Raw genomic sequence first — 19,139 nt, forward strand, 5'->3', positions numbered from 1 at the left:
ATAGAACTCCTCCAAAGGGCAGTCTTTGCTCAGGGGCTCCCCAACAGCCTGCCAAGGCTTTCTCGGAGCTTCACTATGCACTGAGCCTCTTCCTCATCTCAGCCTACTTCCTCTCCTCTCTCCTCTCACAGGGGTCAGGCCTGCACTGCAGTCTGAAGGTTCACCCCACCTACCCTGCTCTTCTCCTCTTTATCCTTCACAGGCGTTTCTCACAATAAATCTCTTGTACATCAAATTCCATCTTGCCATCTGCTTCTCAGATGCCCATATGTCCTCCACAGAAAAGAAGATAACTCCATTCCCTGATGGCAAGGCAGAATATGGCTTATGCCTCAGATCTAGGCTCCCTTCTTTCTCCTCCTTCCTATTAATTAATACATTGAGCACTCACTTCATTTCAGGAGTTGCTCTAGGAACAGAAGATATAGGCCAAGACCAGTGAGGTTCCCTGCCATGGTGGAGGTTTCCCTTTTAGTTAAATGAAAAAAGATAATAAACAAATGGATTTTAAAAATAGACAAGGCCAGGTGCAGTGGCTTACACCTGTAATTCCAGTACTTTGAGAGGCCGAGGCAGGAGGATTGCTTGACTCAGGAGTTTGAGGCCAGACTGAGTGACATAGCAAGACCCTGTCTCTACAAAAAAAAAAAATTTAATTAGCCAGGTGTGGTGGTGTGTGCCTGTAGTCCCAGCTGCTCAGGAGGCTGAAGTTGGAGGCTTGCCAGGGAGGTTGAGGCTGCAGTGAGCCATAATTGCACCACTTTACTAGAGCCTGGGCAATGAAGTGAGACCTTGTCTCAAAAACAAATAAATAGACGAGATACTTTTAGACAGTAATAAGTGCAGTTAAGAAAATATATTTGAGTGAATTAATGGAAAATGTATGGAGGAAAAGCATTCCAGATGGAAGAAACATCATGTATAAAGATCTCAAAACAAGAATAAGCTTATGATGTTCAAGGAGCAGAGAAAAGGCCAGCGTAGCTACATCATTAATGGGTGAGCAGGAGGGGGTATGATGGTCAGTTTTATGTGCCAACTTGGCCAGCCTATAATGCCACTTATTCAGTCAAACACTAGGTGTTGCTGTGAAGGGATTTTGTAGATATAATTTCAGTTTATTATCGATTCATTTTGAGTAAGGGAGATGACCTTTCTCGGCAGACCTGATCCAATCAGTTGAAATGCCCTAAGACCAGAGGCAAGGCTTCTGTTTAGAAGATTCTTGCTGTGGACAGCAGCTTCAGCTTGTGCCCAAGAGTTCCAGCCTGCCTTTCCTGACAGCCTGCTCTACAGATTTTGAACTTGCCTAACAAGTCTCATAATCATGTTACCAATTCTTCTTTCTTCTTCTTCTTCTTCTTTTTTTTTTTTTTTTTTTTGAGACAGGGTCCCAGGCTGGAGTGCAGTGGCATGGTCATGGCTCATTGCAGCCCAGACCTGCTGGGCTTAAGTGATTCTCCCACCTCAGCCTCCCAAATAGCTGGGACTACAGGCGTGAGTCACCATGCCTGGCTAATTTTTAAAAATTTTTTGTAGAGACAAGTTCTCACTATGTTGCTCAGTTTGAGGCTGGTTGTGAACTCCTGAGCTCAAGTGATCCTCCCACCATGGCCTCCAATTCTTTCCAATAAATTTTTGTTGTTGTTGTTTTGAGACAGGGTCTCACTGTCACCCAGACTGAAGTGCAGTGGCACAATCACAGCTCACTGCAGCCTTGACCTTCTGGGCTCAGGTGATCCTCCCACCACAGCCTCCCAAGTAGCTGGGACTACAGGAATGCACTACTATGCACAGCTAATTTTTTTAAATTTTTTGTGGAGACAGGGTTTCTCCAAGTTGCCCAGGCTGATCTCAAACTCCTGAGCTCAAGCAATCTACTTACCTTGGCCTCCCAAAGTATTGGGATTACAGGCAAGAGCCACAGCACCTGGCCTTACAATAAATCCTTTAACGTCTATGTCCTGCCTATTGGTTTTGCTTCTCTGAGGGAACCCTGACTGAAATAAATAGAATTTTAAAAAGTCACAGAGTTAGACAGGAGCTGCACTATGTTGGGTGATGAAGGTCATGATAAGGAGCTTGGATTTTAAGTATACAAAGCCATTGGAAATTTATGCAGGTAAATAGCATAATCTGATTTTTAAAATAAATTAATAAAAACAATCTTGGCTATTCTGTGTAGAACGAATTTGAGGTGGGCAAAAATGGAGGCAAAGGGACCAGTTAGAAGCCTATTGATATGGACCAGTCAAGAGATGACGGTGGTCAGACTAGAACGGTAGCAATGGATTTTGAGAGAAGTGCACATATTTATAATGGATTTTGAAGTAAAACTAATGAACCTGCTGACAGATTTGGGAGCTAGGAAGGGTAAGAGAAAACAAGGCCTCAAGGATATTGCTGGGTTTTTAACTTGAGTGTTGGGGTTAATGATAGTGCCATTTACTTTCAATGATGACAAACTAGAGAACTTGACTCTTCATGTCAAACAAAGGGTATGACAAAATTCTTCCAGCCCAGGAACATTTGGGCTTAAGGTTCTACAACTGTTCCCTATTTCAGAGTCATTCTACCACTGGGAGAGTACAGACCAAAATGGCATCCAAGTCCACCCATCACAAGTGTGCACGGCAAGAAAGTCACTATTTTGATGACTCAGTTAAACCCTGGGCAGAAACGGCTTGTGGGGGGCTCATACCTTCATGGATTTCTTTAGCTGCTTTGCATCAAAGACTGCTGGTGGAGTCACTAGGGCCACCATGAGATGCTCAAAGTGGCCAGAGAGATCACCCTTCAAGTCATCTTTCAGCTCCTAAAATCAAAAAACCAAGGAGAAAAATGTGAAATACTTTTCTCTTTCTCTAAAGTCACCTAGTGAAAGATGAACATATGTATCAGAATCAGACAAAACATGTCCATCCACAGGGAATAAACAGAAGTGTTGAAAATATTTCTATGAATATTAATCTGCATTTTCTAATTACTCCCAAATTGTTCTGTTTTGTAGAGGTTTTTTGAAGGAGAGCCAAATGGGAGGATTCCATGAGTGCCACAGTTAGGAACTGTATTCAAATGCATTTCCTAGGTCCCCCAAGCTTTCCATGCTTGGATTGGGGTAAGGGAAGAGGAAGAGGAACCCTCATAAATTCACACCCAGCTTCACTGGGAGGTGCTCTATTTCTTGGTGTCTTGCCTCTCAGTAACTCCCAAAGAGCTCCAAGAGGAAGGGGAAGGGAGGACAGTGGCTGGTCATTTGTCTCTGGTGAGAATGTGGAACTAGGTGGCATCAGAAGCAATTTTCTGGCAACAAGTAAGGAAAAAAACCCCTAAGTGTGGAAATATATTAGACTTATTTTTTCTGACAAATAATAATTGTACTTATTCATAAGGTACATAGTGATGTTTCAATACATATAATGTATGGTAATTAGATCAGGATAATTGCATACCCATCATCTCAAACATGTAACATTTTTTTGTTTTAGGAATATTCAATATCCTCCTTCTAGCTATTGAAACTATATTATTGTTAACTATAGTCATTCTACAGGGTGATGGAACACTAGAACTTAGCCTCTTACAGACATTACCTATTGATACTGTTTTGAGCACTGTTTTCGCATCTAAATACAGTCCATGTCCCCTGCTTAAAGGGGGGTAACAGAGTTTCTATTTTCAATATTCAATGGCATAATACTGAATAATGTTTGTTCCTGCTCCTGATTATTTTCAGCCCTGAAATAAAGGCTGGTAGCCTCTGAGCCTGCTGAAGCGCTGTGGGCACAGACCGACACAACCACACTCCTGGCGGGTGCAGCAGCAGCATGTTCCTGCTGAAACAAATGGGATTGCATTCAGTGTTATCAGCTCTGCTTTAGTTGCGGCAGTGTTATTTTCCTCTCGAAATGGTAAATTTCACTACCATCTGTCCTCAATCCAAGCCACTGCAGCTGAATCTTACTTCACAGCTCTCACCCTATTCCACTGTGAGAAATGTTTGCTCCCTCCACCTCCATCTTTCTTCCATATTTTGGAAATACTGAAAGGCCAATAGATCATTCACCTTCTCTATATGTGAAAGCGTTGTCTTGCCCAGAAGCTAGGCAATTCATTCAATTCAACAAATGTTTTCTGGGCACCTGCTCTGTGCTAGGCCTTTAAAGGTAAGTTAGACAAAGTCCTTATCCTAAGACATTCTGCCTCATGGGAAAAACAAATATTCAAAGACAAAATTTCAATATAATATGTTATCTGATAAAGGGAGCTCAGAGAAGCGTGTCTTAATGGAGCCTGGGGGCCTGGAGAACACTCCCAGGAGGTAATTCCTGAGGTGCCTGTGGATGGTCACTAGACCCTCTCAACAGTTGGCCAGGTCTGTTTGTAACTTTTCCCTCCACAGTTCATTATCTACAGCAGCCAAAATAATCCTTTAAAAATAAAAACTGCATTATATTATTCCTCTGCTTACAAACCTCCAGTGGTTCCCTGTAGCCCTTAGAATAAAATCTAAACTCTACCAAGACCCAAGGCTTAGCATGTTCTCAACCTATCTCCAGCCTCATCTCTTTCTTCTGCCCCCTTCACTTTCTACATTCCTGCCATATTGGAATTCTTTATTTCTCACATATTCCCAGTTTCTTTTTGCTTCAGGGCTTTTATATTTGCTGTACCTTAAATACTATCTCCTGATCAAGTAGGGCAGAACCCCTAGTATTGTTTAGGCTTAGTGGGGAGTAAGGTAACAACCCCTTACTGACATTCCTTCATCACCCTATTTGCAGGAGCCAGTCACCAGTCACTGTCTATCATATCAACCATTTTAATTATTTCATATCACTTATCATATCTGAATTATTTTTATTTACTTGTTTATTATATTCTAATAGAATGTTAGCTCCATGAAAGAAGGCAGGATGTGCTTTTTATACCAGTCCATCTCCAATGTCTAGGATCTCTCCTAACACAGATTAGTACTCAGAAACAGGCATTGGACAAATAAACTGTATAGCAAAGACCAAGTCTTACTTTTACTTTTTCCTTTTTTTTTTGAGACGGAGTGTTGCTCTGTTTCCAGGCTGGATCAATCTCGCCTCACTGAATACTCCACCTCCCGGGTTCAAGCGATTCTCCTGCCTCAGCCCTCAGCCTCCCGAGTAGCTGGGATTACAGGCATGTGCCATCACACCAGGCTAATTTCTGTATTTTTAGTAGAAATGGGGCTTCAGCATGTTGGCCAGGCTGGTCTCAGACTCCTGATCTCAGGTGATCCACCCGCCTCGGCCTCCCAAAGTTACTTGTTCTTATATAGTTTCTGCTAATTACCAAATTTTCATTTGCTGAATGAATTAAACCTATAACTACATAAATATTTTAAGATTAAAAGAGAAATAAAAGGTTATCTAAGACAGAATTAGATAGTTTGCGTAGTAATTCTTTGTTGTGGAGGGCTGCCTTGCGCATTCTCGGATGCTTGTAGCATCCCTGACCTATGCCTACTACACGCTAGAAGTACGCCCTACCGTCCTGTTTGTGATCATCAGAACATCTCCATTCATCCCAAATGTCCCCTGGGGAGCAAAATTACTTCTGGTTTAGAACCCACTGGGCTAAGGCAAACCTCATCCTACAGGTGAAGAAACTGAAGCCCAGAAAGACCAAGTAAGATGCCCAAAGCCAGTCATCCAGTTCAAGGCAAAACCATGACTCAGATTCCAGGCTCTGACTGGATGCACAGGGCATCTTCTGTTACACTGTGGGCATAACCATGTGGGAGCGACCATGGTACACTAATGATCTCTTTACTGCCTGTCGTGTTAACATGACCTTACCTTTCCATATGCCACTTGATATTCCTTAACAATCAGCTGCCTCTGTGCATTTGACCTCTCAGTCAGAATGCTGATGAGCATTTTCTCATCAGTTCCTAAATGAAACAAAAGTTATTTTACTCAATATTTATGCTCAATATTTGCCTTGAACAAAAGCAAAATGATCAACGGCCTGAGACAAATGCAGAGAGTAAGGCATTTTAATTTCCAGCTTCTCACCTGGTTGGCATCTTTATTTATTTATTTATTTTTGTTTTTCTGAGTTTTGGCAAAGAAGTTAACTTTATTTGGATAGTTTTGGGGGAAGGAAACAATCATTGTCTAAATACTCCTTTCTGTACATCAGACAAAAGAATGCACTACTTTTGAACTTGACTTTTTTACCTTTATGAGGTTTGGTTACTGTCTTATTGCATTTTATCTCTCTCCCATACTTGATATCAAAATATTTCTTCCTCTGGAAAACAGGAACCAACACTTATTGAGAATCTGCCCTGCATTAAACACCCTTTTATTCATTGCCATAGTTAATATTCACAGGGCCCGCTGTACTAAAGATGAAGACACGAACTTATCTTCCTTGCCAAAGTCACACAACTTCTGAGTGGTCCAGCAAGAAGTTGAACCCAAATCTCTGACCCCAAAACATATATTTCTATCTCTGGTCCACATCTCTCTCATGCATTTCTTCCACATCTCTCTGTCTCTTCCTTCATTTCCTTCCTTCCCTTCCTTCCCTCCTTCCTTCCTTCCTTCCTTCCTTCCTTCCTTCCTTCCTCCCTCTCTCCCTCCCTTCTTCCCTCCTTTCCTCCCTTCCTCCCTTTCTCTCTCTCTCGCTCTCTCTCTTTCTCTTGTTGCCCAGGCTGCAGTGGCACGATCTCGGCTCACTGCAACCACCACCTCCCGGGTTCAAGCGATTCTCCTGCCTCAGCCTCCCAAGTAGCTGGGATTACAGGCATATGCAATCATGCCCAGCTATTTTCTTTTCATTTAGTAGAGATGGGGTTTCACCATGTTGATAGGCTGGTCTCGAACTCCTGACCTCAGGTGATCCAGCCGCCTCAGCCTCCCAAAGTGCTGGGATTTCAGGGGTAAGCCACCGCGCCTGGCCTCTCTCATGAATTTCAAACCCATATACAAAATGAATTGTTTGTAAGCGAAAGGTAACATCAGGCCAGAGCTGATGCTGGCCTCCCTGAGAATGACCTCAAGGTCACTCTTATCTTGATGACTACAGTAGTAAGATAAACATGGAAAGTTGTGTCTAATTAATTTCCCAACCCACGATGATACCTGGTTGGGAAGCTGTGAATTGGCTTGCAGGCCTAGAGCACGCATTACTAGAGAGGTATAAAAGAGCACCTGGAACTCAATGCTCAACTTCTTTGTGTCAAGGTGACCATCACAGACCTCATCTACACACTTCCATGTCAGTGGTACATAACTCACATCAATGATGAAGCAAAAGTTTCTGTGTACTTGGTTAGCTGCTGGGCCTCCCAATGAAAGATGCTGCCTTTCTGTGTCTTTGGTTTTATATTCTTATACATAGTTAAGTAAATACTGAATCAGATTAAAGTGTATTTGTGCTCTGTGGGTCTGAGTACCAATTTGGACCCATCATCTGTGTACTGTACCCAGCATCTGTGTCAGTACACTACTGGCCACCACAACTGCACAAGTATCTGAAATTCAGCATGTTCTGGGTGGAATTTATTGTATTTCCTCTCTGACTTGTCTTTCTTTCTGTGTTCCCTCATCCACAACTATGGACATAGTCTTCCAGGCAAAAATCCTGGGAATCATTTCAGATTCCTTTCTTTATCTTATTCTCTATATTATAGCAATTATCTGCATCTCTTAAATTTGTCGTCTCCTCTGCCTGCCCTCTGCCACTGTGTCCTTATCATATTTTACCTGGATAACCTAAATCGCCTCCTAATGTGACCCCCATAAAATTATTCCTGTACACTACTGCGTAAGTAAATGTTTAAAAATACAATCTGATCATGTTATCCCCTTGGCTAAAATTCTAATGGCTCTTTGTAAGCTTCAGGATGAAGTTTAAGCCCCTTAGCTCGTATATCAGCTCGTTATGATCTCTCCTGCCTTGTGTCTTTGTTCTCATTTTCTACCCCCTCTCTGCATCTCTATAACCTGTGCACCTAGACTACAAATATACCAAACTACCTGCAGTTATATGTAGTTTGTATGCCTGGCAGTTTCTCATCTCTTATTTGTAAACATGCTCAAGATCAAAAACTAAGCCAAGATGCCTCAGGTTCAGAGACTGGGTCTGACCTATCCCTAATGCAAACGCCATTACGATACCTGATTCTGACAGAACGTATCAGAAGTGGTGCTCATAAACAATAACCTCCTTCTTAAAGAAGGCCTGTAAGCCAAAGTGCAAATTCATGAGGAAACATAATGTTTAAAAAGAGGTGACAGAATTTAAAGACTATTAACTTCATGAAACAGTCTACTCAACACTAGATATAAATAGGGCAATCAGGCTGGGTGCAGTGGCTCACATCTATAATCCCAGGACTTTGGGAGGACAAGGCAGAAGTATTGCTTGAGCCCAGGAGTCCAAGACTAGCCTGGGCAACATAGCAAGACCCCGTCACTACAAAAAATTTAAAAATTAGGCACACATTGTGATGAGCACCTGTAGTCCTAGCAATACCAGAGGCTGAGGCTGTAGGATCCCTTGAGCCCAGGAGTTTGAGGCTGCAGTGGGCTATGATCATGTCATTGCACTCGAGCCTAGGTGAGAGAGCAAGCCCTTCTCTCTTAAAAAAAAAAAATAGGGCAATCGAGATAAATGAAGAAATAACTTACATTGAAAAATGGAAAAAAAAACAAACCTCAAACAGGCAGAAATAATACTATATTGATATAAAGTTCTAATATAGTATATTTATGGAATTTGACAAGCTGATTTTAAAATTCATAGAGGAGGGCAAAGAGCCAAGAAAAACCTTGCCCAGTAGATATTTAGTGTCATTATAAAATCCTAATAATCATGACAATGTGGTGTTGGGAGAAGCAAATAGATAAATGAAGCATAACAGAGAAGAGAAAAATAGGGAAACATAAAACAGAGGTGACATTACATACAAATCAGTGTGAAAAGGATGAGCTCTTCAATACACTGTTCTGGGACAATTAAACGTCCACATGAAATAGAATAAAATGAGACACCCTAAATACCATTCATGAACATTAATTCCATGTAGATTAAAGATCATAATATGAAAAATAAAATTTCAAAACTTTGAAGAAAAAATATAGGAGGTATCTATCTTTATGACTTCATTACAGAAAAGATTGAATAAGCATAAATCCTGGACAAAAATATTGGTAAACTTGATTTCACTAAAATTTAAAACTTCTATGCAATAAAAATTGCTGTAATCAATTGTATTAATCTGTTTTCACATTGCTGACAAAGACATACCCTAGACTGGGCAATTTATGAAGGAAAGGGGTTTAATGGAGAACTCACAGTTCCATGTGGCTGGAGAAGCCTCACAATCATGGCAGAAGGGAAGGAGGAGCAAGTCACATCTTACGTGGATGGCAACAGGCAAGGAGAGAGCTTGTACAGGGAAACTCCACCTTATAAAGCCATCAGATCTTGTGAGACTTAGTCACTATCATGAAAACAGCACGGGAAAGACCTGTCCCCATGATTCAAACATCTCCCACCAGGTCCCTCCCACAACACGTGGGAATTATGGGAGCTACAAGATGAGATTTGGCTGAGGACACAGGGCCAAACCATGTCAACCAATGTTAAAAGAAAACCATAAACTTATAGGAAATATTTTCATAGCTTGTAATATTTTTAAAAAAGTTTGTATTGAGGAATTATAAAAAAAACTCTTGCCAATCATAAAGAAGACAAACCAACTGAAAAAAATAGATAAAATCTATTTTATATTTTATTGACATATGAAAGTGGAATCAGATGCACAAGTGAGGATGCTTAACTGCATCAGTCATTGGAGTAGAGAGAGGAAACAAATGCACATGCAGAATAAGATACCATTTATACCCACTTAATTAGAAAAATGGAACAGTCTTACTATAGCAAGTGTTGGTGAGAATATGGAGCAAAAGGAAGTCTTGTACATTGCTGAAAGGAATGCTAATTTCTACATTCATTTCAGAGAGCAGTATGGCAAAATTTCTAGTTAATTTGAAGAGAAGCATCCCCATCAATGTGGAAATTCCAGTTCTTGTCATATTCTAGAGAAATGCTAGCAAATATGCACAATGGGACATAAGAGGAATATTCATTTCAGCATTTTTATATTGCAATATAAAAGAATTGCAGGCAATTTAAATGTTCCATCAATATTCCCATCTTCTGATATAGTGATGCAAGAGACTACCATGCAGTTAAAATTAATGCACTAGAGCTAACCATATCAACATGGATAAATCTCAAAAATATAATGTTAAGGGATAAACACATATTGCAGAAGAATGTATACAGTATGATTTCATTTTATGCTGTTTGAGACCATGCAAAACAATATGTACATGTATACGTAGTTATGGTATTAAAAGTTTCATGTGAGTGAACTCTAATTTGGGATGGTGTTTATCGCTGGGGAAAGGGGCAAGAGTGAAATCCAGGAAGAACTGACGAGATTGTATTGGTTTTTTTTGTTGTTGTTGTTTTGTTTTTGAAATAGACTCTCACTCTGTAATCCAGGCTGGAGTGCAGTGGCACAATCAAAGCTCAGGGCAGCCTCAACCTCCCTCGATCAAAGTATCCCCCTACCTCAGCCTCCCAAGTAGCTGGGATCACAAGCCCAAGCCATTATGCCAAGCTAATTTTTTTAGTTTTTTGTAGAGAAGGGCTCTCCTTATATTGCCAGGCTGGTGTTGAACTCCTGGGCTCTAGTGATCCTCCTGCTTCGCCCTCCCAAAGTGCTGGGATCACAGGCATGAACCACCATGCCCAACCAAGGGGGCCATATTTGTAATGATCTATTATGATAATTATTATTGTTGTTGGTAGCAGTGGTGGTGGTGGTTAGATAGGACTAATACAGGGTGGTCACAGGAGAACAGAAAATTCCAGGCAGCAGTTTCACATGACTAGCAAAAGGAAACTGTTGAAATAGCTGCAGAAACTAGCACTGGATTTGACCTAGGATTCTCCTAGGATCTCATTATATGCTAATTAACATACTCAATCACACACCCACCAGTGCCATGGCAGTTCCGGAAACACCGACATTTGGTGTAAAAAGGGGTGGCACTACAGTTCCAAGAAATCATCTTTTTCCTGGAATCTTCATTACTATTCCACCCCTTGGTTAAAGAAACCCATAAAGGCAACAGCCCCAAACCCCTTGTGCGTGACTGTCTCTTGAGTACACTCACACTCCCCTTTCCTGAGTGTGTACTTTTCACTTTGCAATAAATCTCTGTGCTTTCAGTCTTTTTTGAGCCATCCTTGAATTTCTTCTCTAGATGGTGTCAAGAGTCTGGATACCAGCCAAGGTTGAGATTCCACCGGCATTTGGGGATCTCCGCTAGACCACCAATATCAGTGGTAGTTTTTATTATTAAGTAAATATGATAAATGTTAAGATTTAATAAAACTGAGTTCTCTATATATTTCCTCATTGTTTCACAATTTTAGAAAATTCCTGATAATTTATCAAATTGAGTAAGCCAATCTGAGCAAACTGAACTTTTAGATTGTAACTTGCCTGATTTGCTTCAACATTAAGAAAGGAATTGTAAAATACCACTCACCAATTCCTTTGATTGCTTTCCAAATAGCTTCAGCATCCACTGATGGGCTAAAGTCTGGATAATCTCTTACTGTTCCTCGGTGTCCAACCTAGAAGGAAATAATTGAAAGTCCCATTGGTTCAAAATGACATCTTTCTTGTATTACACATGCATATTCCTTCATGCATATGAGAGGCATATGACAAACCCATAATTCGCACACCTTCCTACCACTTCAGGAGTGGCTCTGAAATTGCCTTTGGAAAATTATGACAGAGAAATCTGACATGGTTGACTCCATCTTGCTTCTAGCCTCACAGGCTGGCTATCTTTGCTCATTCCTGGGTGTGGGGCAAACTAACTTCAGGAGGAATTTAGTTTATAGTTTAAATGATACTAGCTCTTTCCAAAAGCTAAACTACCCTTGTAAAATTAATGAAAGTCTACCAAGTTAGGAGGATGAGAGGGGACTGAATTTTACTAAGATGTTGGCATAGTTACATAATTATCTGCCATTATTCTGGAGGTCACAATATTTGCAACCACCCAGACCAGCAACTCCTCTGGTGGCCCCCATTTAGAAGCAGACTCAGCCTACAAGGACTGTTTTCTATACCCCTGTAATTGCATCTCCAACCAATCAGCATGCCCCTTCCCTAGCCCCCTGCCCACCATTTTAACCTTGAAAAACCCCTAAGTTCTGAGCCTTCAGGGAGATTGATTTGAGTCATAACTGTCTCCCACATGGTGTGGCCAGCCTGGCATCAATTAAACTCTTTCTTTACTGCAATGCGTTGGTCTCAGTGGACTGATTTTGTCTGTGCAGTGAGCAGGAAGAACCCATCTGGCAGTTACAGTTCAAGTGACAGTCTACCCCCCAGACATAGGGAATATGATATCTACCCCATATCTCAGGAGTCCTCTTTTTCTCTTGTGTAACAAATTACAAATATAAAACATTGGTTCTCTAGAGCAGTACGTTGTGTTAATCTTGGTGACACTGAAGAAAATTCTTTTTAAAGTAGCGTTTGCAGGAGAGCAACAAGAAAACTGAAATTTCCTAAATCTTCTTGTTTTTCAAGTGATAATTCAAAGCTCATCATGGCATCTCACACAGAAGTAACTGTGGTTTACAGACTTCAAGATGTTTTAATTAATGTTGACCATTGTCCTTGGGGAATCCAAGACTAAATGATCCATAAATGAAAACCCCCTTAGGACTGTCTGTTCTTAAGCTTTGTTTAATGAATGTGCAATTAGAAGACCTTCTAAAAGCTCTACTGACATCATAGATCTTCAGAAATTGCAAGGAAGTAAAAAATGCCACACTACTAATTTTAAGCATGTAAATTAGAAGCATGTCAGTAAGCTGGGAAAGACCATAATACAGAAAAAATATTTTAAAATTGCTTATGAGACTAAAGAAGGACAGCCACAAAGATGTTGAGAAAAATCAAAGTAAATGTAGATTTATATGGTAGTTCCTAACTTCTTGAATAAAAATCTGTCTTTACAGTAATAACATTTCCTTTTTAAACAGCATTTTTCTGTCCTGTTACTGAATAGTATTGGCTCTGTTGTCTTGTATTAATATGACTTCAGTTTGGCTCTCTTGAAGGGTTTAATATTTTCATGGAAGGACATTATCTGTCACATTAAAGTGAATGGAAAATTAGTGTTCTGGCACAGTAAAATGTGATAGTCTGCTGATTCATTAGATTAGATTGAATAATTGATTTCAATACACCCAAACACTGTTTAATCTTATAGCACCCAAAATAAGAACTTTAGAACCTAGAAAATAATTGCAAGTTAGAAACTAGTTGTGAATGTTCCTGACCTGAAGATACCTGTAAGAAACCAGTCACTTTAGTCTGGGCGTGGTGGCTCACTCCTGTACTCCCAGGACTTTCGAGGGCCAAGGACAGAGGATCACTTGAGCCCAGGAGTTCAGGGCCAGCCTGGGCAACACAGTAAGACCCCGTCTCTACAAAATATTTAAAAATTACCAGGTGTGGTGGTGTGCAGATGTGGTCCCAGCTACTTGGGAGGCTGAGGTGGGAGGACCACTTGAGCCCAGAAGGTCAAGGCTGCAGTGAGCTATGCTTGTGTCACTGCACTGTTGTCTAGGTGACAGAGTGAGACCCTGTCTCAAAAAAAAAAGAAGAAAGAAAGAAAGAAAGAAATCAGTCACTTTAATATAATCTTTGATGCGTTCTCTTTCTCCAAGGCTTGATAAATATTATATGGATTCACAGACCCAACTGGCTTCATTTCACTTCTATCCACCTAGGAACTTTTGTGTTGATCTTACCTGTTCACCTTCCAGTGTCTGGCATTGTAAAAGAACTACCCCAACGTTAGAGTGTTTGAGTGCTTCATGCCCAGCACATTTTACATGCTAGGCACTTTATATATGTTAATTATAATCTGTATAACAGCCCCAGTAAATGAGAGTAAGCAATTTCACATAAACAGCACCAAGATTTAAGAAGACCAGAGAACTTGATCAAGTCTACACAGCTAGTTGAGGGCAGAGGTTGAATTTAAAAGCAAACTAGACTATTCCAGACCATTCCTGGTGTTACATGAAGTGTAGTCTCTGTACGACCAGGGGTGATACTTTAAATGTATATGACCAGGACCCACCTTCTATATACTGAATCATATTTTTTAGAGATGGGGTGCTAAATTCTACATGTTTAAGAAGCTCTCAGGTGATTCTGTGCCATGCAGATATTGACGTGGCTGATTCTAAATATAAAAAGACAAAATTGTGGTCAGATCCCAGTTGTTCATGAATCATGAAAACTCAGGGTTTGCACTCCAGCTGTGAACTTTTCACTGTTCTCTACCACCTACGCATCAAAATATGCTAAAATGCCAATGCACAGAATTAGAGAAGGAGGAAATTTCCAATTTATTATGCAATTTAGTACTTAGTAAGAATTAAATGGGGGAGGAATAACTTGTTTAATTACAAGGGGGGAAGAAAGTACACATACACACACCCCAGCTTGAAAAAGGGCTTGGGAATTCTGAAGTGGAATTTTAGTGAAATATTTAAAACTGCTTCCATTATTTAAATGAATGGCATTATTCATTTAATAGGCTTGATTGCCCAAATCATTCAGAAATATTACATGACTTACAAAAAAACCTTACAATAAAAGATTAATGAAATCTTTTAAAACTAATACATGAACAAAGTGCTTTACAAATATTTAACTCTTACAACGGCCTTCATGAGGTGAATTTTATTATTTCTAATTGAAAATGGAAGAAACCCAGTCTCCCAGAGATTATTTGCTTAAAAGGGCTCTGCTAATAAGGACAGCCTCAGGACTCAAACCCATCGCCTTATGACTAAAATGCCCCCTGCTCTATACCACATCACAATGCCTCAGGGGAGTACATCTTAGTGGTTCTCAAAGTGTGGTTCCGGAAGCAGCAGCATCAGCATCACCCGGGAATGTGACAGAAATGCAAATTCTCAGGCCCAACCCCAGTGTTCCTGAACCAACAACTGCAGGGCTAGGATGCAGAATCTGCGATTTAACAAACCTTCCAGGTGATTCTAGCACACAATAAAGTTTAAGAAGCACTGCTTTATTTCCTTCTTAACTGCCTAGAAGACCAAAGCAAAAATGAGCAAACAAGCCATGAATTCTCTTATGGGTGTGGAAGATGAAGAATTTAATGATGAGCTCATCGTTTCAGGAATGTCGGCATTTTTACAGCCAAACAAGACTGTTTGCATTGCCTGCTTCATTGCAAGCTTAATTCCTTGACATTTATATTACTAATCAATACTTGGCTGAGTTTATTTCCAGTAACCCTAGTGTCCTAACATAGTCAATGCTAGTGTAGAACATCACCTGAATACTTGGCAAAGTCTATTTAAAAAAAAAAAAATGCCTTTGATCAGATTTCCATCCACACATTTAAACACATTTAGTTGCTTTCCTTTTTAGAAACTTGACCTTCAGATGCCTCAAAAAGAAAAATGCTGCTGAAGCCAGTTGGAAAACAAATTAAAGCAAAGAATGTCTAGATAAAAGGGGAAAGTAACAGGAGCTCTTTATACTAAGAACAATTGCTGCTAATCACTATGTGCCAAGTACTGTGCTAAGCGCATTTCCTGCATTTGCTTATTCAATCCTTGCAATAAACTTATAAGGTAGATATAATAAATCCTTTCCACAGTTGATGAAACTGATGATTAAGTAACTTGTCTAAGTTCCCACAGCCAGTAAGTGGTCTGTCCCAACAGTCTTTGCTCCTAAACTAGACTAGCCTTCATCTCATTTAAACCATCTTTTTCAAGACAATATAATCAATATTGATATTCTAAACAATGTAATCTCCCTTGATCTTCTAAAACCATCCTTTGGAGGTCAGCCTTAGCACATGATGCCTTGAAGCCACTGCATGGCCAAGCTGGGCCTAGGGAACTGTTTGCTATTACCCCTGGGAGAGGCCAGTCTGTTTTTGACTCACAAAAGCCAGTTGTACCTATTTCTTCATGCAAAGTGTACTGGGTTTGCAAGAAGTTAAACATTTACATTCAGAAGGATGAGTGGAAGAGAAAAACAGATGGTGCCAACCCTGTTGATATGAAACATATTTAAAGTCAAATGCTACAGAGCAAGAATAGCAGTTGCTACAGGGACATTTTGAAGATGTGATGAAGCCAGATCACTCATCACTTCAGAAAGCCCTATGAAGGCCACATCCAAAAATTGAGGCATCAAATCAAAGCTCCAGATAAAACTCCAGGACCAGGAGCTCTCAAAGAGCCGGGGAGAAAGGATGGCTCTCTGCTCAATGTCAAGATGCTGTGTTGGGTCATGAAGCTAATTTATGATACAAGGGAAAATGGAGTAGATTACAAAAAATAAAGCAATCAAACTTGGAAACTGTAAGACTTCCTGTTCAATTTTTCCAGTAAAAAGCATTTTTCAAAACCAAAGAAATTTTACTGTAAAAGGCCCTGAAATAAAATGCAGTCAAGTGAGGCAGGTGTTATGGGTTGAATTGTGTCTCCCCAAAAAAATACCTTAAAGTCCTAACCCACAGTACCACAGAATATGGCCTTACTTGGAGACCAGGTTATTGCAGATGTAATTAATTAAGAGGAGGTCACAGTGGCAGGCCCCCAATCCAATACCACTGGTGTCCTTATAAGACAGCCGTGTAAAGGCAGAGACATACAGAAAGAATGTGATGTGATGGTGAAGGCAGAGACTGGAGTTACGCAGCTGCAAGCTGCCAGTATGTGAGACCAGAATGTGCCTCTTCAAAATATGAAGGATTGTTGAAGACAAGAAGAAACAGATACTCAAGAGATATCTTTCCTCCATTTGCCTAAAAGCAGGACAAAGATTTATAAAGACAAAAGGTATTCTGCCTTCCTGACTACCAGGGAGAACACAGGTTAAAGACTGAAGACAGTTTAAGACCCTTATCAGCCTGACAATGGTATTAGAAGAATTTATATTAGCAAGCTGTACTAACCTTTATCTGCAAGTTATTTGACCTTCTTCACAGCCCCACTCGCAAGTTGCTGCCTATAGAGATTCAAAGGTCCTTTTCTATTGTCTTGTTACCAAAAATGTACTGTTCTTTGTTGAAGATGTTATATAAGCTGAAATTCAAAGCCACCTCTGTGAAAACTACTCATTCTCTGGGTGTCTTCATGTACACTCAAAATACACATGTTAATAAACTTCTGTCTGGTTTTCTCTTGTCAATCTGTCTTTTGTAACAAAGGTGCTTTCCAACTAAGAACCTATGGGGATTACTGTTACTCCTCTATACCAGTAAACCACTAGAAACCAGGAAGAGGCTAAGAAGGACTCCCCTACAGCTTTCAGAGGGAGGATGGCCCTGCCCACACCTTGATTTTAGACTTCTAGCCTCCAGAACTGTGAGATAATACATTTATGTCATTCGAAGCCAGCAGCTTGTGGTACTTTATTACAGCAGCCCTAGGAAACTAATACAGCAGGTAAAGGCCAGAGAAAAATACTGGTAACCAAGCAGTTCCTACAGGGCAAATCCTAGGGGCCTCACCTAAGAGGTTCCTCACCTAGGAGAAGTCCCACTGGCTGGCAACGATCACTGTGCCTATGGAAGATGATGCACAAACAGAATGCTCCCACCAGCACCGCAGGCACGCTCTGCAGCCCACAGGGCAGTAAGGGGTAGGCGGTGCTGAACATCCACAGCAGGCAAGACTGGCAGCCGCTGGGATGCCTGAGATAGGCCAGGCTGACAACATGGCTTTGATCGTAATGTGTCCAAAGGTCTGAAGAAAATGTTTATATTTGTTCTTGTGCTCAAAGAAAAAATATTCATGCTTTTCAGCTTTTCTTTTTTAAATTTCTTAAAAATATTTAGGGGGTACAAGTACAGATTTCTTACATGCAGATGGTGCATAGTGGTGAAGTCTTGACTTTTATTAGTGTACCCGTCACCCGACTAGTGAGCCCTGTGCTCAATAGGTAATTTTCAACCCTTAACCCCTCCCACCCTCCCACCTTTTGAAGTGTTCAATCTCTATTATCCTATTCTTTATATCAATGTGTACCCATTGTTTAGCTCCCACTTATAAGTGAGAACATGTGGTATTTGACTTTCTGCTTCTGAGTCATTTCACTCAGGATAATGGCCTCCAGTTCCATTCATGTTCCCGCAAAACACATGATTTCATTTTTTTTTTAAGGCTGAGTAGTATTCTATCGTACAGTATTCTATATTCATTTTCTTAATTCAATCCTCTGTTGATAAACCTTAGGTTTATTCCATATTTTTGCTATTGTGAATAGTTCAGCTTTTCTTTTTTAAATACAGTGATTTCATCATCAGGGGCAGTGTCAGAGCAAGAGGACTGGAATGTGAGAACAGAGGAGGGTGTGGGATGGAGTAGAAAGATGAATGTGATTCAGAAATCAGGGAAGACAGGGACAAACAAGCCATTGATGGTGTATTTGCCATGACACATGAGTTATAATAAGAAGCTTTGACCCCTCAGAGCGTGTGTCACTCACAGCTAGCCTGCCTTCCATTGGCTCCTGTGCCTCACCTCCTAGGTTTCTTCCCGCCTCTCCAGGATGCACTCACCTTTGACCTCTATAAAGCAGGCACTTCTAAAGTGGAAAGTGGCTCTCTCTTTTCTTTCCCTCTAATCCTGCTGTGGGTTATTTCTTCCACTCCCTCTTCTGTATACAGACAAATCCCACATTATAGCTCTAGCCCAGACTTCAGTTCTGAGCACTGGTCTTGTATATTCAATGTCTCCTCCATGTATTTGTTTTGATATCTCATATATCAACTCATTGTTTCCTCCCAAGCTATTTCTTCCCCCATCTGACACTTACATAGTATTTACTTGTATTTTACATATACCTGATCATTTAATCCTCAAAACCACCCTATGAGGTAGGTACAGTTAATACCCTGATTTTATAGAGGAGAAAAAAAGAGGGTCCAGAGAGGTTAAGACACTTGCCAAGGTCACATAGGTAGTTTGTGGCACAGCCA

General features: G+C 40.5%; 1 protein-coding gene across 1 annotated transcript in view; it reads right to left on the minus strand.

Annotated features, from left to right (window-relative positions):
* Window positions 1-19,139, minus strand: part of ANXA3 (annexin A3) — a 59,501-nt gene that overhangs the window by 26,222 nt on the left and 14,140 nt on the right. Inside the window, exons 3-5 of the mRNA XM_032149257.2 lie at window positions 11,616-11,703; window positions 5,832-5,926; window positions 2,702-2,815 (exon numbers count right to left, since the gene is read on the minus strand). Of these exons, the coding sequence (XP_032005148.1) occupies window positions 2,702-2,815; window positions 5,832-5,926; window positions 11,616-11,703 (297 nt within the window). The remainder of the gene's footprint in view (window positions 1-2,701; window positions 2,816-5,831; window positions 5,927-11,615; window positions 11,704-19,139) is intronic.

The sequence above is a fragment of the Hylobates moloch genome, unplaced genomic scaffold (assembly GCF_009828535.3).
Source record: "Hylobates moloch isolate HMO894 unplaced genomic scaffold, HMol_V3 SCAFFOLD_2, whole genome shotgun sequence".
Lineage (NCBI taxonomy): Eukaryota > Metazoa > Chordata > Mammalia > Primates > Hylobatidae > Hylobates > Hylobates moloch.